Genomic DNA, 26,822 nt, shown 5'->3' on the forward strand with positions numbered 1-26,822 from the left:
CTTGGTGAATGTTCCATATGAACTTGAGAAGAATGTGTATTCTGCTGTTACTGGGTGAAGTAGTCTATAGGTGTCAGCTGATTTGTGGTGGTGTGAATTTAGTAGTGTCCTGATTTTCTGCCTGTTGGATCTGTCCATTTCTGATAGGGGGATGTTCAAGTCTCCAATGATGATAGCAGATTTATCTATTTCTCATCATAGTTCTACCAGTCTTTGCCTTATGTATTTGAAGCTCTGTTGTTAGACACATATACGTTAAAGATTGTTATGTTTTCTTGGAGAATTGACCCCTTTGTCGTTATATAATAATTTTGCTCTGTCTGAAATTAATATGGCAACCTCTGCTTTCTTTTAATTAATGTTATCATGTTTTCTCTTTATCCATTTACTTTTAATCTTTATGTGTCTTTATACTTAAAGTAGGTTTTTTATAGATGACATAGTTGGGTTTTATTTTTGTTTTGCTTTGTTTTTTTGAATAATATTTCAATTTATTGTCATGGTTAGTCTGTGAATAAGACATGTATTTAGAGCAGATAGTTTTCAATCTGCCCTAACATGTGCCCACATATCTTCACCTGGAAAATGCAGCATTTCAAGCTTCAGTCAGAGTAGATTATTCCTTTTTCACTTTCACAACTTTTTTTTGCCGCTGCCGGAAGTCTTCTTGTCATTTGTTTCGAATTCTGTAGTCAGTGCATCTCTCACTGCTTTTGCACAGATCTGGGAGTTTCAAATGTAGCCGAGTCCAGTCTGTCACCAGTACACCATCATGATGTCTCAAGAGTGAGTGCCTCTGGCCAACTTGTAAGGACATATCTATGGGGAGCATCGTGGGCAGCCCAGCTACAGGAAGATCAGGCCTGAGCAGCAGAAAGGACAAGGCTCTGGACCTGCCAATCCTGCCACTTCTTGCCCTGGTCTACCTCTCTAATGGCCCCTGCTGTCCACCAAAAGCCAATAGGATCTTGTTTTTTGATCCATTCTGACAGTCTCTGTGTTTTAATTGGTTCATTTAGACCATTAACATTCAAAATGTTTCTTGATATTGTTAGAATAACATTACCATATCTGTTACTCTTTTCTATTTGTTGCCCTTCTTCTTTGTTTCTATTATTGCCTTCCCTCTTTTTCTGCCCTTTGTGGTTTAATTGAGGATTTCATTTTCTCTCCTTAGTACATAATCATACTTTTTTTAAAAACTTTTTTTTAGTGGTTGCTCTAGATTTTGCAATATACATTTACAACCAGTCCAAGCACATTTTCAAATAACACTATACTGTTTCATGGGTAGTGTGGGATCTTATGTAAGAAAATAATCCTAATTCTTCTTTCCTATCCCTTGTATCATTGTCATTCATTTCACTTATATATAAGCATTCAGAAGCACGTATATACATAAGAAATATACATAAGCACACATAATTGAATACATCGTTATTGTTATTATTATTTTGAATAATGTGTTATCTCTTATATCGATTAAGAGTAATAAAAATAAGCTTTTATTTTTATCTTCACTTATTCCCGTCTCATGCTCTTTCTTTCCTTATGTATATCTGAGTTTCTGACATATATATTTTCTTTCTCCCTAAAGAACTTCTTTGACTATCTCTAACAAGGCAGAGCTACTGACAAAACATTCCCTCAACTTCCGTTTGTCCAAGAAAGTCTTTGTTTCTCCTTCACTTTTGAAGGATAATTTCTCAGGACTTGGAATTCTAGGTTGGTGGGGTTTTTTCTTTCTCTCAACTCTTCAAATATCTCACTCTCTTCTCTTCTTGCTTCCAATCACTTTTTTTTTTTTTTATTTAGGTTAAAGAAATATGCAACATCAAAGACATATATAGCAACCTCATTTACTGGTCAGTGACATTAGTGACTTTTTGCTGAATAAGACCGTAGTTGTTAAATCCTGGAATACTACTTCCTCAAATTCTGTGTTCTATTCACAACATCGAAGCTACAGTCATGATATACTTTTAAGTTTAATCTGAATTATCACCTTTTCTTTATAATTTTCTTACATCCAGAAAACCAACATAACATTAAATCAGAGCTCTGATTCTATCATTTGCCAATAGGCTCCCACCCTGGCTGATTTCAAGCTACAAACATGCTGTCATTGAAAGTAATACAGAGCCCATATGATACCTGGTATTTTATTTCCACCATAGAGATACAATAGGTGTAAATGTCCTCAAGACCATAGATAATAATAAAATGTTGTGAACTAATTAGGAAGTAATTCATTTTGAGTTTTCCCCTTAGTTATTATTCTCTCATCTACAATTAAATAAATATAGTAAATTCATATAAATCGAATTCTTAATAATGGTAATATTTATCAATCACCCAGCTTGTAAGATTCCTGAAAATTTAACAATCAGCTCTCAGTAGTTGGTACATGCTGGCTCCCACACCCCACCAGGTAGTATTTGGGAAGGATGCTTGGGTGTTAGATGAGGGAAGGAGAAAAGCAGTGAAGATAAAGGGTAAGTTCCCATATATCGCCAGGTCTTGTAACCTTAATTTCCTCAGGAAGGCCCATTGGAGAGTGCCTCAGATCTGTTAAAAAATGTTTTTTTTTTTTAGATTTTTTTTTCATTTATTCATTTGAGAGAGGGAGAGACAGAGAGAGCACAAGCTGGGGGAGCAGCAGAGGGAGAAGCAGACGCCCTGTTGAGCCAGGAGCCAGATGTGGGGCTCAATTCTAGATGTGGAGATCATGACCTGAGCCAAAGACAGATGTTCAACCATCTGAGCCAACCAGATATCCCTAAAATGGACTTTAAAAACAAGAAGCTGACCTTTCAAAATCTCTTCCTGAACACTGGTAAAAGTATCTTCCCAGTATTTTCATTTTTACAGCTTAACTCGTGGAAAAGTATGTCTTTCTTCTGCCTACTTTAGTCCCTCCCCCTCTACAAAAAGTTAGATACAAGCTCTGAAATAAAGGTACCCCCTCAAACACAACCGAGAGCTCACTAAATTCTACCACACTGCGCCATCTGGGAAGTTGGATTTCTGCCAGCTGATCCACCCTTGCCTTCCCCATGTCTCTGGGGCTTTGACATCAGGACCCGACTGCGTGTGGAGGGGTTCAATGAAGTTATGGAACAAATCAGACATGAAACACAAGAACTCTTCAAAGTTTAGTCATCCAAGTTCAGCCTTGAACTAACTGACCCAGATCTGACAAGCCTTCTTTCCACTCTAAGAAGGGTTACCAGACAGAACTACCAGGGAAGGCTGGGGTTGGGAGGAGGGGGGTCAATTTCTGCTCAGGGCTGGGTTTGCTGAACTACTTTCCCGTCTTAGGCAGTCTGAGCATTTGACACGGACTTCTTGGGAACAGCAAAGTGATTTGAAGCCTAAAAGGAGATGAGCAATCTCCGACACTCAGGCAGAAAAAGTCCCAGTGATACAGGAAGCCATCTGGTTCCTGATGCATAACTAGGCGGCAGAGGCACCTCTGCCTGACACGGACCTCATTCCGTCGTGGCGTCTGCAAGCAGTTGTAGGGCTCCTCACGGGCTCCCTTCCCTCTCTTCGCCAGCTGATGGATCCCAAGAGGCTTCTCTCCTTGAACTTCCTGCTGTTTCTCTCCCTGGCTTTTGAGCTGAGCTGTGGAACAGGTGAGTGTTCATCTGTTTGAGGATGTGAGTCCCACCATTACCTGCCAGGAGTCAGCCAGACCATGGTTGGAGAAAAGTCACAGGGGCTGGGGGCTGTGGTTTGGCTGCCTCTCTCTCTCAGGGACTGGCTCTAAGTTCCTTCTGACTCTTTCAAAGAGGAAGGAATATTGTGGGTTCCTGGATGCCAAGGCTCAGCCCCACCAATCCTAGTTTCCAAGGAAACCAGGAGCCCTCAGCCAAAGGCACAGGTAACATTGCAGACCAGGGTCTCAGGATGGGACACTCTGGTCAAGGTTCTGGTTGAGTGGTTGTTTTTGCATCTGGCAAATACCCAGGCTAAGGGGCTGAGGTGGACCGATGGAGCTTGGGAGACGATGACTCCTACTTCCCTGCCCTTGAAGGGGATCCTCACACATGTGAGCAGCCCAGCCAGAACCACGGTCCAACAACAAGGAAGGGCTATAGTGTAGAAGTGAAGTGAAAACCTCAGGCATCAGTTGAGATCAGACAGTGGCTCCAGTGTGGTCATGCTGGTGGCTACTTTCCTGGAAGAGAACCTCCCAAGGCAGTGAGATGGGGGAGAGGCCAGGATTTCTGGAAATGCAAATTGGGAACTCTCAAGGGTCTGGGGAGCTCTGGCAGTAGGGCCAGACACACAACACAGGGTTTGGGGCTGAGCTCTGCTCTTGTCTTTCTGGTTTGTGTCCCTCCTGGAGGTGAGCTGGGGTGCTCTGTAGTAGTATCAGGGCTATGAGAAAAGGTATTTGAGAAAGAAAAGCCATACAAGAAGTGGACTTTGGGCTCACTGGGAATGTTTCAGAGCCTGGAGGCTGGTTAGACTAGGGGAGGCAGCCCGGAGTGGAAGCGGTATTAAGGAAGGGGGGAAATCCTGAGGCTTTGGGTGTTTTGCACTTGGGGTTTTCAAGACCGCAAATCCATTAAGGACTTTTACAGGAAAAGTCCAGAGATACTCTATGGATGTCGGAGAGGCTGTGCATGGGATCTATCTTTTACTAGACTCCTAGACTCCTAGATAAAGAGGACCTTTCTCGACCCCCATTTCCCTCAGAATCAGGGAGACCTAGAGCTCTTGCTTTCTGAGGTCTAGGGAAGGGGTGATTGAGCTCAAGGTTCAGAAAGCCAGACTGAACCACTTTAAGCCACCACAGAGAAAGCCAAACCATCCCAGATGCACTTCATATGTGGCTACCACTTGGGGATATTTCTTAGTGACTATCAGGAGTGATGGGGTTGAACAGTGGGTTGGACTTTTTAAATCTCTGTGTTTACTTGCCAGCTAGCCAGCCTGGCCCACGGTGCTCCCATGGCACCAGGTGCTGGCAGCTGCTCCGCTGGAGGCTTGACAGTCCCTGGTCAGCAAGAAGCAGCCCAGCTCCGTGGGGTGTGTCTACCCAACCAGCAGTGCCTGTCTTCCTTGCATTCCGTTTTCTCTGAAACACGCACAAAATTTTTAGTGTTTTTATTTTTAAATACACACTCTTTTGTGAAACCCCGATTAAACACAGATGGAAATGCTTTGCAAGTGGGACAGGTCAACCATGACAGTTACTCAACCAAGAAGTGCAATTCTTGTAAAATCAGGAGCCACTCTCCTCCTTATCTCTACTCAGCTTACCTCCCAATTCCGTCAGAATTGTAGAATCAAAAGTCCACATGTCCCTTCCCCCAATAAAGTGAATTTTCCATTCCTCCAATGGCATTTAAAAGAAATAGACTTTATTTTTGGAGAAATTTGGGGCTCACAGCAAAAATGAGCAGAAGGTACCAAGATTTCCCCCACTCCCCCACATACATACTTCCCCATTATGAGCATCCCTCACCAGAGCGACGCGTCTCTTACAACTGATGAATTGCCCCAAGGGGATGTTGTATTCCTCCAGGTGGGTCCACCTCATTCACACACATGAAGGATAAGTGTGTGGGCTTCAGACTTGGCCCATCTTTGCTCACTGGGCCATTCTCTCCCAAGGTGCCGATCGAAGCTTCTCAAAAGATTTAATACTGGGATACTTTTTTCTCTAAAGATTTAATACTGGGAAATAAAGCCATCACCTTTGCATCTCCAGCACCAGACTGGAAACCATAATGTCAGGGCTGATTGGTTTTATCCATGGGTTGGTTGACTTTGGACAATCCCATTGAGTAACTATCTATTAAGGACCCCTGATGCGGCAGGCATTGTGCGAGGGGTGGGGGAAGCACAAGGAGCATCCACAGCCTCTGCCCAGGACCTGCCCCAGTATCTGGTATATCAGAGCCCTTCCACAAATGATTGTTGAATGAATAATAATAGTATGCAAAGCCTTGTTTGCTATATTAGGCACTGTTCTAAGTGCTATGTGTATTCACTTAATTCTCACACCACCCCTAGGGGATATGTTATTATTGTTACCATTACAATTTTATAGAAGAAGGAATGAGAGCCACAGAGAAGTTTAGAAGTTTCTCTGTAGTTATACAGCCTGACTTCAGAGACCTCAGTAAATGAGCCTGGATAAACTTGTGTTTGGTGGGGGTGGGAGGGATGTTAAAATTTGTCTCCAGGTCCCATGGTAAAAATTAGAATATGCTATCTGTAATTGGAGCATGTAAGTTGATTTTAATTGAATTGAAATGAAGTGTAGGAATCTTCAAAAGGTGAGAGAAGCTGATAAAACTATAGAAGGAAGTACAGGCACATGGGAGTATTTGATCTGGATAGGAACTCCTTTCATCACCTAAGTTTTCATTTAGTTTTTTTTTGTTACCTAGTTAGTTTATTGCAAGAGTATCACACATACATCTACTTAAAACCTCAGCAGTACAGAAGGGGATGCGATGGAGACAGGACAGCAGCTATCACCAGTTCCTTGTGTGTCTTCCCAAATATATACACTGGATTATTTATAAGACTTGATGAGAGTATTCCTGATGAAGATGTCAGTGTAGAGATGAGGTGTCGCGAGGGTTCAGGGGGATGGCAAGTGGTCTGCTGAGCTTGAAGCCTGGGCTCCTTAGCCAAGCGTTTTCCATCTGCTCCCCTGGCAAGCGGGGAGAAGGGTCACCATCATTTCCCAGACACACTGTCCTTCTCAGGGACGTTAGAACGACGAAACAGAGTACATTCTGATTTTGGAGAGAAGGGTTCTGAGGTTCTGTGTTGCTCGCTCATTCAGTTTTTCATTCTCTTGAGCAGCATGGTTTTACTGAGTTTCTACTGTGTCCCAGGTGGGTGTAAGGACTCTAAGTGGACAAGCAGACACAGTTGCTACTCACAGAAGCTTATTCTTGAGTAAGGGTGACAGGCAAAGAATCAGAGTTAAAAGGGCAAGGAGTGATATGAAGGGGACATAGTAAGGCACTGGAGGCACAAAGCAGGGAGGCCTCGAGGAGGCTAGGGTTCAGAGGCAGAGACGGGACGGAAGGAATTAGTCAGGGAAATAGAGGGCAGTAACCGGCAGTCAGCCCGGGGCATGCAGATGCAAGTCCTCTGACTCAGAAAGACTCAGTAGCATCAAGGAAGGGGGGTGGGGAGAGAATGGCTCTTGGGAGTGCAGGTAACAGAACAAACGTCTCTTCTGGGGCCTCGCTCTGCTGCAAGAAGTGTGAGGCCTGGTAAGACCTGCCCGCGTCCTCTCCCTGAAAGCTACGGCAAGATGGCGTGAGCCCCTGTGAGCGGGGCATGACCTGGCAGTGTAAGTGGGTGGTTCTCATTAGGTAGAATCCCATCTTGAGAAGGGTCGGCCACATGGGGCTCATTTCAGGAAAATATCCATGGGCCCATGTGAATCACTCTACTTTCTAAGTAGAATTAGCCTTGAAGAAAACGAGTTGGTGGTAATGGCTACGAACATTTCCTCCAGACTCTTGAGCAAACAGGGTTGACTGAATCACGGCCCCGCTGGAAAAGTAGCATCAGGCCGTAGGATGTTTCAGGAGTGGGGACTCCACTTGAAGGGCTCTCTGAACCACTTTAAAGTTCCCACTTGTTTTCCACTTGTGCTTAGCTGGTACTGGTTTCTAGACCCAGCCACTCACACGCACTCAGTTGTGAGATCACCATTCTTCATGTGGGTTGCAGGGTGTGAAGGTTGCTTGCTGACCGAGTTTCGATCCCACTCCCCGTGCGTGAGTGTGCTGATACCACTCAGCCTGCCCTCTCATCTGTTCCTTCTTCTCTTTTTTCTCTCTCCCTTCCTATTTTATTTCATTGGTTTCTTTGGTGGTGCTGGGGGTGGTATGGGGGCCCCTCCCGATGCCATATTATATCCTCCCTTCCCCTCACTTCTCTTCATCGTTATGAGTCTCCACCAATCTCACCCTAATTTCACCCAAGTGGACTGCCCATGATTTTCTCCCCATTTCTGGATCTCTAGCCTGATACTAGCTGGGCCCTTTATGGGCCTGTGTTGGGATTTCAGAGCATTTTGATATCAAGAACATCTGGACCAGTTTGTCCAGTTCTCTAACAACCCACGTGAGCCACAAGTCAATGGTGTCCTTTCTAGGCAGTTGCACTACTCAAGCAGGTGATTTTGTTTTACTTCTCTGGCTTCCTTATCAACTAAAGCAATCTATGTTCTCTGAGTCAAGGGCTCCATTTATGAGATTTAGCTTATGGGTAAGTTCAGTTACATATTGGGCAAAGCTAAATAAGAGAGATTTGAGTCAGGTAATATAGCTTTCTGCACTCATATTTTGAACAGATATTTATTAAAAGCCTACCATACACCAACTATTGTTGTAGGTCCTAGACACAAAATTACGAACAGAATGAAATTCTTCCTTTTGAAAAGTTTGCATCCTAGCCAGGGACACAAAAATAGAATAGAATAATACACGATGTATCTTCAGACAGGGGTAAGTGTGGAATCAGAAGGGGCGCTTATTTTGTATAGGATGGTGAGAACAAGTTTCTCAGAGGAGATAACTTCTTGAGCAGAAATCTAAAATAAAGTGAGGGAGTGAGCTACCCAGATATATAAAGAAAAAGATATCCAGAGAACAGCAGAAGCAGAAGCTCTGATGTGGGAATGTTCTTGATGAGGTGTCTGAGCCAGTATGACCATAGGGCAGTGAGTGGAGAGAGAGGGCAGTAGAAGGGTCAGGGAAGGGACGGGGTTGCTCAGAGTCTTTGAAGCCATAACAAGGCCTGTGGCTATTTCTTCTATGGTTGCTAGAAATCCCTGGAAGTTTCAAAGCAGGAGAGAGACAAAATCTGGCGTAGGTTTGAAAGATGAGTCAGTCTACTGTACAAATGCCAGAAGATCAGTTGGAAGCCAGTGGCCGTGCCAGGCTGTGACGACAGTGGCAGAAATGAAGGCGGCTGGAGGCGTTAGGATCGCAGACATATCCTGAAGGTAGAGCCAACAGGGGTTGTTGATGGACTCGATACGGCATATGAGAGAAGGAAAGGAGTCAAGGATGATTCCAAACGTTTTGGTCTCAGAATCCGGGGGAGTTGTAATGTCGTTGGTGGGAGGGGCTATGGAGCCAAGAGTCCCTTTGCTAAGTTTGCAATGCCCTTTTGACCTCCAAACACGGATCCATGTGGGCAGTTTGGGTGCGAGGTCCATCTCTGCAGGCATTCCAGAAGCATGTTAACCCACGCACCTGGATGAGCACGGCTGGGAGAGCGGGGCTCTGAGTACTGAGTCCCAGGATGCGTCCGTATTTAGAGATCTTTAAGAGCAGCAGGTTCCAGTCGGGGAGGCTGAGAAGGAGTAGCCAGTGAAATAGGAGTGAAACCAGGAGAGTGGTATTCCAGGGGCTGAGCGAAGGCCGTGCTTCAAAGAGGCAGTGACGAACCATGTCAGGGGCTCCTGAGAAAGCAAGACGAGGATGGAGGATAGACTCGGCGCGACGGCGCACACAGTGACCTTGATGAGGATAATTCCAGGGAGCGGTAGGGAAGAGCGCCTGCTAACGTGGGTGCAGGAAAAATGAGTCAGGAAACAGAAACAGAAAATATAAACACACATTAAAGGACTTTGCAATAAGGGAAAAGAGAGAAATGAGGCAGCCGCGAGGGATGAACCTGGGGTCAGGGGAGGGGTTTGTACGAGGAGGAACGTTACAGGTTGGTATGTTGTGTGTTGATGGAAAGAACCCACAACATTCTACACCAGTAATAAAGCTGATGGTGCAAAGCGTGGGGGCTATTGTAAGAGCAAAGGCCTGAGGTGGGTGAGTGCTCCATGATGGAAGAGGCTAACCTTAATGGGGGCATAGACCATCCAGCTGGGGCGGTAGGAAGTTCTCTTCTCGTTTCTTCTGCATTTTCAGTTCAGTGAGAAGCAGAGTCATCAGCGGAGGCCATGGGTTTGGGGAGAGAGGAGGTGTTACATAGTCAGCAGTAGGATCCCTTACCCTGATCTGAGAGGGTGGGGTTTTGTGTGTGTGTGTGGTTTTGTGTTGTTGTTGTGGTGGTGGTTGTGGTTGTTGTTGGCTCAGCTCTTTTGAAAAAGAGAAATAAAATAATTTCTCACCCTTGATATTAGGAACGATCTTTTTGAGAACAAGCGTTCCACAGTTTGAACACTGGGCTCACCACGCTCCTAGGTCCACGTCCCTCAGACTTTTTCTTCTTTTTCTGAAATGATGATGCTCTGTAGCCTTGGTCTCCTAGGCTCGCGGGCTCAGAATCTGTTCCAGTTGCTCTCTGACCTTCATAGTAGGTACCTAGCGGTGGTAAGAAGTCTGGTCAAGGAATGAGCAGACCTGGCTTCTAGTCCAGTTACTGGTTATGTGATTTCAGGGATGTCATTTAACTTCTCTACGTCTTAACTTCTCCATGCCTTTACTATAAATCTGAGTTGATAGAATTCTCTCCCAGATCAAAGAACCCCAGTGTCCTAATTAGTCTGTACCTCTCCTTTCTAAGCAATTTTAAGATTTCCATGGGGTTTTTTCAAACATTAAGAATATAGTAGGATTGTTATGACCATTCCTATAGGCTACTAGGGACCTGGCAACCCCGAGGAGAGCCTGAGAGGAAGAGCGAGCACCTTTAATCTGTCACTCCTGATGCACAGAGAGGATGAGATTCTCAAAGAGCTCTGCAATCACAGACTTTCTTCTTCCTTGCACAGGGGAGAGCTTGCTGAACTGCCCAGAGATACCTGGGCAGTTGGGAAACAGTGTGCTGCTGCCCTTGGCATCCGGAGGCATAAGTAAGAGCATGAACAAGAGCGTCCACGTCCTTGTCACCAGAGCAGAATCGCCAGGAAACAGTGTCAAGAAGAAAATAGCTTCCCTGGATCTGCCCGAAGGGGGGTCTCCGCGCTATCTGGAAAATGGCTATACCTTTCATCTGGAAAACCTGAGTCTGGGGATCCTGGAAAGCAGGAAGGAAAATGAGGGCTGGTACTTCATGACCCTGGAGGAGAACTTTTCAGTTCGACACTTTTGTCTGCAGCTGAAGATCTATGGTAATCCTGGGGCTTCCGCAGTCTGCACGGGGAGGGGGGCACCCGAGGTCATTTCTTACCTAAGATTTGGGCATCTCTCAGAAGCAAGGGTATCCAAGGTTGGGCGCGACTTGAAAGATCACCTAGTCCAGGGTCTCTAAACTGTGCTTTAGGAAGGGGTTTCAGAGATTCAAGTCTTTTTCATCCAAATCGCTCACTGATGGTAGTTGATTAGCACTAGTTAGCCCTACCCCATTTCTCAAAGACAAGGAACCCAGCTGCCTATGGACTACAGGGCCTGTGGCCCCAAGAGTCTCAATTTGCAAATAAGACTTGGTTTGAAAATAAGTTTTTTCCCCCCCAATTTTTAAAATGTTTGAATACCACAGATTCAACCCAATCTTTTTTTTGTTGATAAGGACACTGAAATCCAGGGAGAAGTGGTTGGCTTGTGTTTTCACGAGTCCTCGTGGGTGGTTCCCCACATGGGGGCCCAGGAAGAGGAGAGCTGAATCAGTCCATGCACTGCCCGCACACCCCATGCGACCGTATCTACCTGGTGAAAAAGCACCTTTTTCTCATTGAAACAGAGGCTCTGGTTATAAGGTCACTTAACTGCAGAGCTTAAACCAGAATCTAGGTCCATCTGAACCCAAGGCCAGTGCTTTTATAAGCCTCTTTAGCTGCCAGCCCTTCTGGAATGCACCCAGATTTTGTATCTCTTAGACCCAGAGACTCTTTGAATTTCCAGGAATCCTGACAACAGCCATGTGGGTTGTCCTGATTTCTCACAGAGAGACTTCCTTATATTTGAGCTGGTACAGAGAGCCCCACCTACCCAGCATTTCTTTGAAATACTCAGGTGCCTACAGAAAAGAGGGCAATACCCCTCTCACTCTTCCCCTAGTCCCAGCATCCCCTTCCTCCACATAGTTTATGCAGCCTCCCCTCAACCCTCTGCCAGGTACAGAGAGTTCTGACTACTCTTAGAGGGTTGACACATCATGAATTTTCTAGAACAGTTCACTGCCTTTGTCACATCTTGTCACATAAACTCTTACCTTGGAAGACACAGTCTCTGCAACCATGATATTCTTCTCAAGTCCAAGAAAGAGGAGAGCCAGACAGCCTTAGGTTCTGATCTCAGCTTAAGTGATACTATATGAGACACTCCACCTCTCTGGGACTCCGTTTCCTCGCCTGTAGAATGGGAGTACTTATAACTAAGGTTATAATTGTTGAGAAAGTTGTTGAGAAGATTAAAGACTATGATAAATGTAAAATTCCAGAATCATGCCCATCGTACAGTAGTTATTGAATAAGTACAACTTGCTTACTTACCTTGGCTATTTCATAGATTAGAGTGAGATCTCCCCTAGTCCCCTCTGCATACCCACACAGATGCACACAGACACACATACACTCCTATACACACACAGACACATAGACACACACTCAGACACATACCCACCTACCCACACACTCCAGGTAAAACCCCACCACTATGTCATTCTTTCAGGTCTAGAGGTAATACTTTAGCCAATGATAATTAAACCATGCAGATTAGTTTGCAGAAAATGCCACAGGTAAAAAAAAAAAAAAAAAAAAAAAAAAAAACAGAAGATTGGGAGCATCACCAAGAACAAGTGGATTCCTTAACAATAGTGGTGGGAGGGAACCAGAAGATAAATTATTTTTCCCTATTTTGTCCTGAGGTCATACTGGGAAAGAGTATAGTAGAGAGAGGGATTTGGGGGAGCCAGCAGATCGCCACAGCAAATAAATCACCCTGCACACCCACAGGGAGGGGAAAATAGCATTAGGCTGTATTTTCTTCTAACAAGAAGGTCAAGTTAGAATCCCAGGGGGTTCACTTTGGTGATGGCTTCCTTCCTCCCCCTCTTGACAGAGCAGGTCTCCACTCCGGAAATTAAGGTGTTGAACTTGACGCGGGGGAATGGGAACTGCAGCTTGACACTGGCCTGCGACGTGGAGAAGGGGGACTATGTGGTTTACAACTGGAGTGAGGAAGTGGCTACTGACCCACTGACCCCAGCCAACAACAGTACTCACCTCCTGCATCTCAACCTTGGCCCTCAGAATGTCAACAACGTCTACGTCTGCACTGTGAGCAACCCCATCAGCAGCCGCTCACGGACCTTCACCCCGAAGTCCCAGTGCAGACTAGAATCTTTCGGTGAGTGCCCTGGTGGGGGTGGGCGTGGCACATTGAGGATATGGGCTCAGTCCTCACCTGGATTAAATGATCTGCTCCCATAGCCATGGCCTCCACCTCGGTAAAACACTTTCTGTTTTCTCTATAGTTGATAAAAGCCTCCTCATGTGCATTCAGTGAATGTCCTCTGCTCATAACCACCAGGTTGGCATTGTGCTTGGTTCACACTTGAGGACAACGATAAGAAATAATGGAGCCATACCCAGAGTGCAGGCCTCCCAGTTGGGATTCTTCCTCTCCCCTCCTGTCTTGACTCCAAGCCCCCAAGATAGCTAGGTGAGAGAGTGTAGGTGGCAGGTCCCGACTCCCTTGTCCATACTCCACTAATGGTGGGACAGGTCTGCAACATCAATAAGTACTGTTGACCACCCATGCACAGAAATGGAGCAGGGATGTGATACATGATCTCTGCATTCCAGCAACACGTTCTAAAGATAAAACTTGAAACATTTGCTCAATAATGAAAAGCAGGATATAATGAAGGGCCACATTTTATGGAATGGACTGTGACTCTCATAGCAAGTCAGAAGGCCAGGGGAGTCAGCTCTTGGACTGAGACCTGGACTGTGAAGTTTGGGGATAATAACAAATCATATAGTACTCTGTTATTGGCCGAGCACTTTCTATGCTATGATCTCTTTTGATCCTCACAATAGCCATACCATATACATGTTATCATCATCTTCACTGTACAGATGAGGAACTTGAAGGTCGTAGCATTTAAGTACCAGCTCAAGTACAGATAAGGAACTTGAAGGTCGTAGCATTTAAGTAGTCAGCTCAAGTTTCTTCAAATTATAAGCAGTAGAATCAGCACCTGAACCTAGACCTTCTGACTGCTCATTCTCTGGGAAGAACATCATTATTCTGCTATCAGAAGGAACAGAAGGCTGATTAAGTAACCATCTGAGGTTGGGAGCAGGATAGACAGACCACTGACTCTTTTCAATAACAGATCCTGTGTCCGTTCCTCAGGTGGGTTCAGGGACATAAGGACCTGGGTTCTAGGCTTCAAAGCATTACTTATGCCCTGACATTCTCCCCTGCATCCACTATAGGGAACAGGAATCCTTCCAAGGAGACTTCAGCCCAGTGTAGACCTGGTGTCCACGGAGGAGGCTTTGTAGAGTTTTAGAAGGTGGCCTCCAGGAACACTGACGCAATGCTTCTCTGTTTACTTACAAGGATAAGGTCACTTAACCTGTCTAAGACTTAGATTCTTTATCTAAAATAGTAATAACTGACAGATCTTAATGATTTACTAAGTGCCACTTAGGTAGCAACTCGTTTAATCCTTACAGCAACCAAATAGTATGAGTATTACCACTTTATAGCTGAGGAGAGAAAGATATCAAAAAGGCACACATAGAGCAGGTAATAGAGCTGAGCCGTCTGACCCTGGAATCCTCATAGGGGCTAGTGGAAGAGATAATGCACAAAAATCATAGGGTTTTTTTTCTTGGGGGCACAGTCTTCCGTGATTATAGCAACCGTCTTAGAGCAAAGAAAGGTCATCCAGTGTTTTACCCTGGCCTATCTCAAAAAAAGAACTCCCTTCATGCTTCTCAGTGTGGTTTAAGAAGAATTTAATTAGTGCACTCCAAAGTCTTGATAGGTCATGAAGCTTCACCAGAGGCACTTGGCTCAGGACAGTCTAAAGAAATGTGGAGATGCTCTTACTTACCGAGGCTACATGAAGGGCCAAGTACACACAGCATGACCAGATTTATTGAGTATGGAGCAGGCTCCTACAAGGCGTGAAGGAACATGAAGAATAGAAACATGGTCCCATGATAAACCCCATCAGGATCTCCTGTCAGTCGTTAGGAGAAAGCATCTGACATGAGGCAGCCTTTTCACCATCTTGGGCCCCTGTTCCGTTGTCTGTAAAATGAAGAGGGTGACCTAGGGAAGTTCTGTCCAGAGTCCATATTCTATGATTCAGTTTGTACTACGTGCATAAGAAGTGCTAACCAAAGGTTACAATGAGTATTAACCTGCTGAGGCTGCTGGGTCAAAGCATCATAAATGGGGAGGCTGAAACACCCAAAACTTATGGTCTCACAGTCTGGAGGCCAGAAGTCCAAAATCAAGGTGTTGGCAGGGCTGGTTTTTTCTGAGGCTGTAAGGGAGGGGTCTGTGGAGGCCCCTCTCTGGGGCTGGCAGGTGGCTGTCTCCTGTCTCTTCACTCTGTCTTCCCTTGAAGCATATCTCTGTTAAAATTCCCCCTTCTTACAAGAACATGGATCATATTGAATTAGGGCCCCCCTCTAACTAGGGCAGCTATAACAGAGTATGTCAGACTAGATGCTTGAATAACAGAAATTTATTTTCTCACAATTCTGGAGGCTGGAAGTCCAAGATCAAGTGTTGGCAGGGCTGGTTGTTTTTTGTTTTTTGTTTTTTGTTTTTCTCCTTCCCCTGAGGCTTCTCTCTTTGGCTTGCAGAAGGCTGCCTTCTTGCTGTGTCTCTACATGGTCTGTCCTCTGTGCATACGCATCCTGGTGCCTCCTTGTGTGTCCAGATTTCCTCTTCTTATAGGGACACTGTAAGATTGAATTAGGACCTACTCTAATGGCTTCATTTTAACTTAATCACATATTTTAAGATCCTATCTTCACATTCTGAGGTACTAAGGGTTAGGGCTTCAACATATGAATTTGGGAGGGATACAGTACAGCTCATAGCACCACCCTGCTGATGTCATTTTAACTTGATTGCCTCTTTAGAGACCCTGCTTCCAAATAAGGTCACGTTCTGAGGACTTCAACGTATGAATTTTAGGAGGAACATAACTCAATCCATAACACAAATAGAGATCCCTCCTCCCTGCCTGCAAGGACGAGAGACCACAGCACATCAGAAATCACGCAGCTGGTCTGTGGCATGTCATTCCCAGTACACTCGGTCGCCTAAAGACAGAAAGCAGAGTTTTATTAGTTTATTGATTTGTGTTTGAAGATGAATACTACTAACTCTTAAAATACTGTGCTTAGTTTGATAAAACTCTTACTGAGCTTCTCCCTCATTCCAACATTGTGCTAGGGGCTGAGTCCACCAAGACCAAAAAAGACAGGATCCTTGCCCTGAAGGAAAAAGATAGTTTCTGTAAATAACTGACCTGAAATTGTGTGGTGTGATGGGCAAAATGGAAGTAAAAAGAGGGAACAAAGACGGACGCTATCTGGAGGAATCAGAGAGAACAGCACAGAGGATGTGACATAAACTGGACTTTGGAGAATAAACAGAAATTACCCAAGCAGGTAAAAGAAAGACATTCCAGGCAGAGGGGAAAGCAGAGGCAGCTGGGCCTTGTCCTGTATTATCCTATAGGCAGGAAGTAATAAAGCCTCTTAGGTAGAGGAGTAACATGATCAGCTTTGCTTTCAGAGAGAAAATTCAGGGGTGCAGACAATAGGTGGGGGCAGGGCAGAGGCAGAAGAAAGAGAAACTAGTTGTGGGGAAGAGCTCCCGTTGCAGGGATCCATCAAGAGACGACAAGGCCTGGACCAAAGCGGTGACCATGAGTTTAGTGAAGACTTCATACAAGGGACTTTCCTGCCTTGGGATGAAGAGGTAAGGTCTGAGGATTTATTAAGGGTCTCCTCGCCACGCCATTTTTCTAATGACACTTGCCCAGGCTCTCAGTCATAGATTGGTCCTTCTTCCAGCTGGCACGTCATTATTCTACAGTAAGAAAATTCTTCATGTCTCTTGCTATGAAGCATCTTTGTTGCAACGTTCAAGTCTTGGTTTCTACAGAGCGCCCTGGGGAGTCATGAGAAGCATGTTCATGTGGGTCAGTCGTGTATGACCTGCTGCCGTCCTTTTGACCATCTTCTGAAATAGTTGTATCTACGCCAGAATGAATAATACGAAACCTTAGGTAATTCAGCTGAAAGGGAATGCCCCTGGAAGCTCATCTTGAAAAGAGGGCCTTTTCAGTAGATTAGCAGAAAGTTGGCTCAGCAAGTCTGGGTTAGCTCAGAGGAAGAGACAACTGACACCTACTAGTGAGTCCCAGGGGTTCCCCCTTTCTAACAAGGCCTTTCTAATAATGGGAGCACCCATTGATACAGAGTCACCTAGATGTTCCACACACAGAGGCAAGGCCCTCTTCGTGGTACTCCCAGTCCAGGAAGCAACACAAGAGTGGTAGGAGGATGAGCCTGTTACCTCTCAGGAGCCTTGTCACAGGGCCACAGCTGCTGCGAGAGGAACTGAGATGACTGGTCCTTAGCTGGACAGCCATGTGGCTGGACAAGGTTTGCGAGGCCGCGGAAGCATGGGGGCAAACTATGCCACCGCTGGTAGCCTCTGCCCTACAGCATTGGGTGGGACAGACAGGTGGAAGGGGTTTTCTGGGAACTGTGAACTCTGTGAAAGTGTGTACTTGGATGGTCCCAGATCTTCAATTAGTGCAGGGTTTGTGTGAGCATCCTTTACCTGCCCCCAACTCTGAGTGGAAGCCATCATCAACAAGAAGATGTTCTTTTTTGAAGATGGCTGGCTTCTTCAGGTAGTGCCTTGCAGACCGCCTTGCTGACAAAACCACATGAAAGGCAGGAAAGAGATCGGCATTCTCAGACCGTTATGGTCGCATCTCGGATCTCCTGGGAGCAGACTTTATTTGTTTCTCAGCCTTTTCTGTTTACTTCTTTATCTCCTTAAAGAATAAGTTTTGGGGACTTGAGGAGGAAGAGAAGTTTTTGTGTTTCTGTGGCAGTAGACTCTTAGAGAGAAAACAGGCCCTCCAGTATTTTTCTTGGAGGCATGGCTACTTGTCAAGTTGTCACGGTTTAAACCACAGCCAAGAGGACTTAGGACCAAAGAGTGGGGACTCCTCGTAAATGGCACTGGAGTTCTCAGTCCACCTCCTTGGTGCTTCTGGGAGGCTCCACTGGGGAAAAAGGCCCCAATCTCATGCATAGGAATATTCAGATTGGGTTTCTTTGTGTGTGAACAATGGGGCCCAGGGGCCTCAGGAGGATATTTCTCCGATTGCTGAACAGCACCATTCTGAGAGTCCTCAGTGAGGAAGAAGAGGGAGGGCTGGAGTCTTCTGTCACAGGAAACGGTGGTTTGAAAATGGGAACACAGGTGGTGCTGAGGGCACAGGCACTCCCTCTCTTCCTGGTTCCATTTCATTGTTATGAAGCATAGGCTAAGTAGGTCATCACTCATTCCCTTCCATTCCTGCTTTGAGCCTTTCAGAAGTGACCCTGCATTCCTTCTGAGACCTCCTGATGCTCAGCGCTGTGATCCTTCTTAACCGAAGGATAGAGGATACAGGATAGTCTTCCCCCCGGCTTTGTTCTGAGACTTCTAATTTAATTTACCTTCCTTCATCATGTGTTTATTAAGTGCCCCCTAACCCTACCTCATATCAGGTGTGGGGGTGGCAGAGAAAATAAACCATAAGGAACAGGGTCTACCTTCAAGCATTTACAATCTAGGTGTGACTTCTATACCTTACTAGGTAGAAAAATAACATCATCTTAAGAAACGTCTATTAGAATTCTTCTTGCAAGGAACAGGGTACCTTACTTTAAATGTTAGGGGGCAGAAGGTGAGACCCTCCCCAAGGAATCCAGCCATGGGTTAGATGATTCTGTATGAGAAAGAGAACAGATGTGGCTTGTGCAGGTGTAGGAAGAGAAAAAGAGGGTCTGAGCCTGTCAGATTGTGGACACCTGCCCAGTTCACCATGGAATCTGCTCCCTGTGACCTTCCAGCTTTTCAGTAGCGGATTCATACCCATACATTCGTAGTGTCGGTGTTTGGCTCTTTTGTTTGGAAAGTGATGATGGCACTGCGCCTTGCACCCAGGATAGCCCGGACTATGGCAAGCAGAGCCGCGCAAGCAAAGATTTGGAGGACCGCAAGGAAGCTGTTACCAGAAATTGCAGGGATCATGGGCAGCCTAACCCCAGCAAGCCATAAAGTACCATTTTGTCCATATTTATCCAATTTGTTAAGGGCATAGAGTTTCTGACATTCAGTTTCAGTTTCAGATATGAACCTTCTTATCCCTAGATACTAGTACCAAACAGATGAGCCAGACCACCCGGACCCACTAGATCGGGAAACGGAGTCATAAGCAAATAAGATGGGGCCGCAGTGTCCCTGAACACCAGTGAGGGGCCTCTCTGGATGTGAGATCAGACCTATCTTCGATCCTTCCTGTACTGTGCGCCACATCCTAAGACAGCCACAGAAGACATAGCTGTGCGGCCTCTGGCCTCTGAGGGGTTAGCGGCTGGGTGGGGGAGTTGAGGCTGGTGGAAGGAGCTGGCATTTCTGCACCACATTTGTCCTCCAAGCATTGCTCTGGGCACGTCCCATCATTACTTCCTTGGCTCCTTTTTTTTCTTTTTAGATTTTATTTATTTATTTGAAAGAGAAAGAGAGAGAGTAAGAGAGAGCATGAGAGGGGAGAGGGTCAGAGGGAGAAGCAGCCTCCCCATTGAGCTGGGACCCCGGTGCGGAACTTGATCCCGGGACGCCGGGAACATGACCTCAGCCAAACCCAGTCATTTAACCAACTGAGCCACCCAGGCACCCACTTCCTTTGCTCTTTAGAAAGACTCTGTGATCTAAATATTGTTGGGCTCATTTTGCAATCAAGACTGAGGCCCCAGAGGTTATGAGCAGTCCGTCTGAGGTCACAGAGCTATCAAGTGGTGGGTTCAGAATCTGAATCCACCTATCTGGTTCCAAATGACCTCGCTGAAAATGGTCTACACAGCATCAGTAGTGTCGCAAGTCAGGTTCTAAGGCACATGACGTAAACCAAGGTGCTGCAGAGTCCCAGGGCGAGGGAAGAATGAGCGCTGGAATGGTCAGGGAAACTGACACAGAGCGGAGAGGGTTGGCCTGGGGGTCAGCACTGGACAGGCCTGGTGGGCAGCGGAGGGGTGGGGAAGGGGAGGGGGCACAGCACAGAGGACAAGAATGGGCAGGCGTTGTAGGGAGGACGTTGATGGCTCGGGCACCTCCCAGGGCTTTCCTTGTGGGGGTCCATCGCCATAGGCAAACACTCAAATGTCGAGTCTACAGTTCTCATTCTGCTCAGTTCTGCCGTCAGCTTCTCTGTGACTCTGGGGACACCTTTGAATCTCAGTTTCCTCAACAGAAAATTAGTGAGTAGGGTGAGAAAGCGCAATAGCTCCTTTAACAATGAAAAGCCTCTGTGGAGGTATCACTTAAATCTTGAACAGATTCATATTACTTTGTGTCCAAAGACTAGGAGAAACATTAGGGTTTATGAACTATGTCTCAGGACAAAGGCCAGCTTGCCTCTCAGGTTCAGCCGACAGGCAGAAGCTGGGTATTTATGTTACAGGACAAAGGTAGCGGATGGCTTTCATCCTCCTGACTCCCTGGAAACGACAGAGGGCTGCGGCGCAGTCATTTTTAGTCTATGTGAGTGGGTGAGCCTGTAGCTTTGGTCCACTCTGTGAATATCTTGAGTCTGCAAGGACTCTGTTCTTCTGTAAACCACCTATTCCTTTTAGCTTCTCCCTCAGAAACCCACCCCATGCTCCCCAACAAGCAGGCTGATTCCACAATCATCCTTATAAACGATCCTGACACATTAATGTTAACACCTACTATCATGCTACAGTTGACCCTTGAACACACGGGTTTGAACTGGGCAGGTCCATTTATATATAGATTTTTGGGGACAAAGAAAGTACAGTAATGGAAATGTATTTTTTCTTCCTTGTGGCTCTTTAACATTTTCTTTTCTCTAGCGTACTTTATTGTAAGAATACTGTGTATAATCATATAACATACAAAATATGTGTTAATCAACTATGTTATCAGGAAGGTTTCTGGCTAATAGTAGGTTATTAACAGTTAAGTTTTAAGGAAATCAAAAGTTATATATGGGTTTTTAACTGTGTTAGGGGGCTCTGTACTCCAAACCCCTGTGTCATTCAAGGGTCAACTAACTGTAGTTAGATCCTTAATGCTATTACTTTACTTAGAATCCTGGTGCTTCAGGCTGACCCCACTGTTCATTACCCTGGGGTAACTCACCCCAAGCCCATAAGTCTTGCTGACTCTCCAAGAAGTCTGTCTTCAGCATTCAGCCACGTTTCTACCCCCAGACCAAGCTCTAGTATGTGAAGGTCTCCGTGCCTGCTTCCTTTGCACAAAATCGGAGTAATGGGAGTAACTACCTTGTAGGATTATCAGGAGGATTAAAACCATTATCACACACAGTGCACTAAAAATAAAACGTGGGCCAGTGACGATGCTCCGGTAGTTGTCTGTTATTCACTCAGTGAGCTGAATGTCTTGTCTGCTGGGGCATTAGTTCTCATTCACTATTTTCCAAGGTACTGCTCCTGGCTTGGAAGGATTCGGTGAACTGGGTATAGGAGAGAAAGGAAAAAAAAAAAAAGTGGCTCCATGACTTTGCGCCTGGCTGACTGCTACTCTAGGACCTGTGTTAAGCACCGGAATCCAAGAGGAAAATATACATGCTTTTCTTCCGGTTCAGGCTCAGTGGTTTCAGTACAGTTATTTGCATGGGAGGACAATAATAGCACTATTATGTTTATTTTTAAAAAACAAAAGTCAGTTGTTCTTCCTCCCAGCATCACATGAGCGTGGTGTGGGAGTGTGGGGACAGCAGATGGAAGTGTCATGTTCTCTCTACCAAAACGGATGCAGGCCCGCCCAGAGACTTAGAACCAGGGAGACGGGCAAGAGATGTTGACCTGAGACAGACAAAGATGAGTCTGATTTGGGGTATGTGGTCATCCAGGTGCAAATCAAACGTTTGAATAGAAAAACCCCTATGGAAGCTAGGACAGTCCCATAGGCAATTAGGAAAGTCAACACGGTGAGAGAAATTAGGATAAGAGAAGGGGCAGGAAATCATCAGTGGCCTGCAGCTGTTGTCTGAAACCATCAGAATGGATGTGTCCCCTGAGACAATACAGACAGAGAACATGGGGCTTGGTCTCCCCACTTCCGTGAAGGATGTTTTTAAACTTACAGTACTGTTGAGTTTGCCCTTTGACTTTTTTTTTTTTTTTTTTTTTTTTCAGAATCAACACAATGGGGACTTTATGCTGGGCTGTTCATAGGGGGCATCATTGGTGTCATCTTGATTCTCGAGGTGGTAATATTGCTGTTGAGAAGAAGAGGTATGTGTCTGACAATAAAGAGATTCGTATCAGACTCTGCGGTAAATGGGGAACCTCTCCGCACAGGCAAAGATTTGCTTGCCCCATTCCGGCTCTCTGCCGGAAACACCTTTGCAATAACACTAAATGCACATACTTGGGACCTTGTTCAGTTCAGTCTAATTCGCTATGTCCTGAGCCCTAATTAGGCCTTGGGGTTGGAAAGAGGATTGAGCCGCAGGGGTTAGATATGGGAGACGTGACACAGGTCATTCACATTCACTAGCAGTAGCACTGCACAAGGGAAGGTACAGGATGCTGAAGGGGTCCGGCAAGACAACCTGACAATGTTCACCAAACATAGAATCCAGGGGACCCTTGGATCTCGTTCAAGAAAAGTTATAATTACGGACCTAAAAAAAGACGTTACAATAAGATGTTTTCATCCAAGGGTTGAAACCTTTCTACAATCTCTTTTTATTCTTCTACTATCCTTTTGAGAATAGTAAGTTGTTTCTATGTGAGTTAGCAGTGGGGTAATGGAGGCACAGAGAAGCCACACGACTTGTGCAAGATCACCCAGCTTGAGATAGGAGAACCAGAGCTGTAACTATGTCTCCCAAGAACCAGACCACGTGCCACCAGCAAGGCTCACGTGTCCCTGGGAAGACCCACAGCAGAGGGAACACTCTTTACCAAGATTTTTGCACAAATTCTGACTCATCTTGGGAAACTGTACAAATTGTGAGGTTGCTTAAGGCCAAACTAAAAAGTATGAAAGATCACCCGGGGTTGCTATTAAGGCCCAATTCTCCCCTTGCAGTTTAAGTGCCTACAGGGATATGTCTCCTGGCCTCTCCTCCAAGATGTCCCCTGATTCCACATCACAGGGCAATATGTTCGGCCACACTTACATCACCCACCCACACCAGAGTCAGAAGGTCCTGCCCCCAGGCAAGGACAGGTCCCCGGCCTGGGTGTCCCCTCTCAGGGTGAGGACAGGACTTGGTCCTTACACCACCAACCTGACGGCTGATCTTTTTCTCAAGTAGATCAGTGTTCTCACGTGTAACCTTCTCAAAAAAGCCCTTACCACAGCACTCTTGCTGGGTTTGCTTGTGTAAGAAAGTCTAGATCACAGCACAGCTTACTTTTATCTCATTTCCTCCAACTAAGAGTTAGATGGGGAGGTGTGGGGGAAGGGTGATTCAGACAGAAACCGTGATAAGAGCCTAAGGCAGTGGGGGCAGGGCACCCACATTTGGCTTGGAAAATAAGGAAACAATGAGATACCAGGATCAAGAAAACAGAGATTAACGCAGCCTTGCTAACCTATCGAGTGTGGGTGCGGGTACCCTAACTCACACTCTTTCCTCAACCACATTCTGCCCTTCACATGGTTGTGCTCTGAAGGAAATGATGCCCTCCATCTCCACACAAGTCCCTGTCACCCTCCTCTGCACACATAGCCATTCTTGTCTCCAGCCGCCCTGTATTCCTTGTAAACCAGGAACATGAAAGCCTTGCCTCAAACCTGAGGGAAAATCTGTATTAACTGCTGTGCCCTCTGCAAGACTTTGCTCAAGAGGTTCTGTTGGCACCTTCTAACACTGTCCCCTCCAAAGGTTTTCAGATGGTCTCCCTGGCAGTTTCATATCCAGAATACAGTCGTTAAAACATAGGGTTTGGCATCAGACAAACATACATTCAAATGCAGACTTTGCCCTGACAAGCTGTGTGACTCGGTGAATGAGCTCTTCTCTGCTAAATGGGGATGGTATTATGGACTACATGGTGTTGTGGGGACGCATGAGTCCATACACAGAAAGTACCCAATACAGTGGCATCCATGGTTAGACGATGGGTCATGAACAAGTGTGTGATGGACGGATGGATGGATGGACAAATACACCTAAATCTTTTAATGGAGTGAAGGAACACATCAATGTTTAAGCCCTATGGCCAGCAGGGGGCGGCACTAGGAGCAGCTGGGAATAGTCGTTAGGGCAGACGTAAATACATGACGTCCTGTTAACAAAGGATAACTTCGTGCTTCAGGACACAGTCCTATGCACAGCCTACATCTTTTACGGTTGTGATAAGAGGTCATCAAGGGCCCCAGAAACAGAGGGGTGAGAAAGCCGAGTGAGGCAATGCACGATAAGTGGGAGAGTACAAAAGGATAATGAGCCCTATCTCAGAGAACTCAGAATCCTATTAGGAGACTAGATATGCTCATTAAGCAGTAGAGATCAAAATAATTGGATGGCATTCCAATCGCATGTAACATATGCAGGGAATTTACTATGTGCCAGGCACTGTTCTAAACATTTTACAAATAGTATCTCCTGTGATCACCACCGCAACCCTGGGGGGCAGATACTTCAGTCCCATTTCACAGATGGAGAAGTTGAAGTAGAGAGATGGAGTAACTAACCTAAGGTCATGTGACACATAGGGAGGTGGGGCCAGGTTGGGACTTGGACTTGGCATTCGTTCCTTTGGGATTGCTTGGGGAAGGTGGGTATGTGGAGGGGGGTATAGACCACACAGGTCCGAGCAGAGTTTGCGGGCAGGTCAGGCAGAGATAACCACTGTGGTTTCTTTTCCTCAGGTAAAGCAAATCAATACCAGCCAACAATGGAAGCAAAAAGCCTTACTATTTATGCCCAAGTCCAGAAATCAGGGGTAAGTTGTATATTTTCTTTTGTGGGGTGGGCCTGTCCTGTTTCCCGTGGGATTCCTGGCCAGTCCACCTTGCAAAATGCATTAAATTTCAGTGCCAGATGGGACTATTTGTTACTTGAAATAGTGGAAATCACGGGGTAATCTTCTGGTCATTCTTGTCTTCATAAGGGAAAAATGAGGAAGCAAGAAGCACATGACACATGACTCCTCCAGCCCGGGCGTTCCAAATGTCTGTGGTTCTCTGTTACCAACCTCTCTCCTCTCTAGAGACAGGGGTGCAGGCTTGAGGGCAGAGGGAAGGTCCAGAAAGACTGCTGTCTGATGTGCTGGTCTGGAAGTGTAGGAGTTTGCAAAGCACCATGGAGACAGAGGACTTTGGCTGGGGAGATGGAAGGTGATATACAGGCGGAGAAGAAAGAAGGCAAAGCTTGACCGAAAGCGACTGGACCAGGGGAGAGGGATGAAAAACTAGCCATGGTGAAGCCGAGGAGCAGAGCTGTTAGAGGAAGAGGGAGGCTAAAGGAATATGGTTAGATGGGAAGAGATTCCAGTTCTTCAGACACGAAGGCAATTCTAGGTAACGGCATAGGCCAGAATATGGCCATTCAGAAGACTCTAGGACAAATCTCTTATTTCTGCTGCCCCCTAGTGGCTTGGAGGATTTAATGCCTAAGCCAGCACCACCTCTGAGAACCAAGCTCCATTTAAATACAGGAGTCCCAAGAGCGAGCTCCACCTTTGCAATTGCACATTTAGGTAACCAGTTTCAACTTTAGCATAGTGCCTTCCCTGTCTACTCTATCCCATGCTGTTCTTTTTACTGTAAACTATGACGTATATCCCAGCAGCGCACCAGGTATAAATGTCAACTCAATGAGTTACCCTATCGTGTTATCTACTAAAGCAGATCTTCCCACCTTGTTTTTCTCCAACACTTTTCATCTTGTCCCTTTATACTTCTGTACATATTTCAGAATCAGCTTTTCAAGTATCAGAAAAGGGAAAAATTCCTATTAAGATTGCATGGAATCTACAGATCTAGTTGAGGAGAAATTACCTCTTTCGGTACTGAGTACTCTAATACCATAGAAATACCACCCAGATCAAGGAACAGAACATTGACAGCAACCCCCACAAGACCTCCTGTGCCCACCCCTTCATATCTATTCTGTCTCTCCTCACCAGACATATCACTATCTTGACTTCTAAAAATATATTTTAGTGCATGCTCTCTCTCTCTCTCTCTTTAACTTTATAAAAATAGGATTCTATAGTATTTTTCCTCTTGGGTCTGTTTTTAACCCCTCAATAGTACTTTCATGAGATTTGTATGTCTTTGTGCTTGGATATAATGCATTCATTTTCATTACTTTATAGAACATCAGTGCATGAATATACTGGAGTTCGCTTATGTAGTTGACTATTGATGGACATTTGGGTTATTTCCAGTTTGAGACTATTATAAAAATTCAAACTATGAACATTCACATGTGTGTCTCTTAGTAGATACGTGCACTATTTTGTTGGGTATGCACCTAGAAGTAGAATTGTTGAATCACAGTGTGCGTATTCTCAAATTAGCTAGATAAGGCCAAACTGCTTTTCAAAGTGAGCACACCAATTTACCTTTAGGCCAGCTACACATTCTAATCAAAACTAGGTGTTATCAGCCTTTTAAATTTTAGTCATTCTGTGGGATGTGTCTTTT

General features: G+C 45.5%; 1 protein-coding gene and 1 pseudogene across 1 annotated transcript in view; one reads left to right on the forward strand and one right to left on the reverse strand.

Moving 5' to 3' along the window:
• Nucleotides 1-616: 616 nt before the first annotated feature.
• On the reverse strand, nt 617-774 carry LOC131814395 (ATP synthase subunit epsilon, mitochondrial-like; annotated as a pseudogene).
• A 2,463-nt stretch (nt 775-3,237) lies between these two features.
• SLAMF1 (signaling lymphocytic activation molecule family member 1) overlaps nt 3,238-26,822 on the forward strand; it is a 32,882-nt gene continuing 9,297 nt past the window's right edge. Inside the window, exons 1-5 of the mRNA XM_059146194.1 lie at nt 3,238-3,638; nt 10,730-11,068; nt 12,957-13,244; nt 22,349-22,447; nt 25,041-25,114. Of these exons, the coding sequence (XP_059002177.1) occupies nt 3,563-3,638; nt 10,730-11,068; nt 12,957-13,244; nt 22,349-22,447; nt 25,041-25,114 (876 nt within the window). The 5' untranslated portion in view covers nt 3,238-3,562. The remainder of the gene's footprint in view (nt 3,639-10,729; nt 11,069-12,956; nt 13,245-22,348; nt 22,448-25,040; nt 25,115-26,822) is intronic.

This window comes from Mustela lutreola, chromosome 14, assembly GCF_030435805.1.
Source record: "Mustela lutreola isolate mMusLut2 chromosome 14, mMusLut2.pri, whole genome shotgun sequence".
NCBI classification, from domain to species: Eukaryota; Metazoa; Chordata; class Mammalia; order Carnivora; family Mustelidae; genus Mustela; species Mustela lutreola.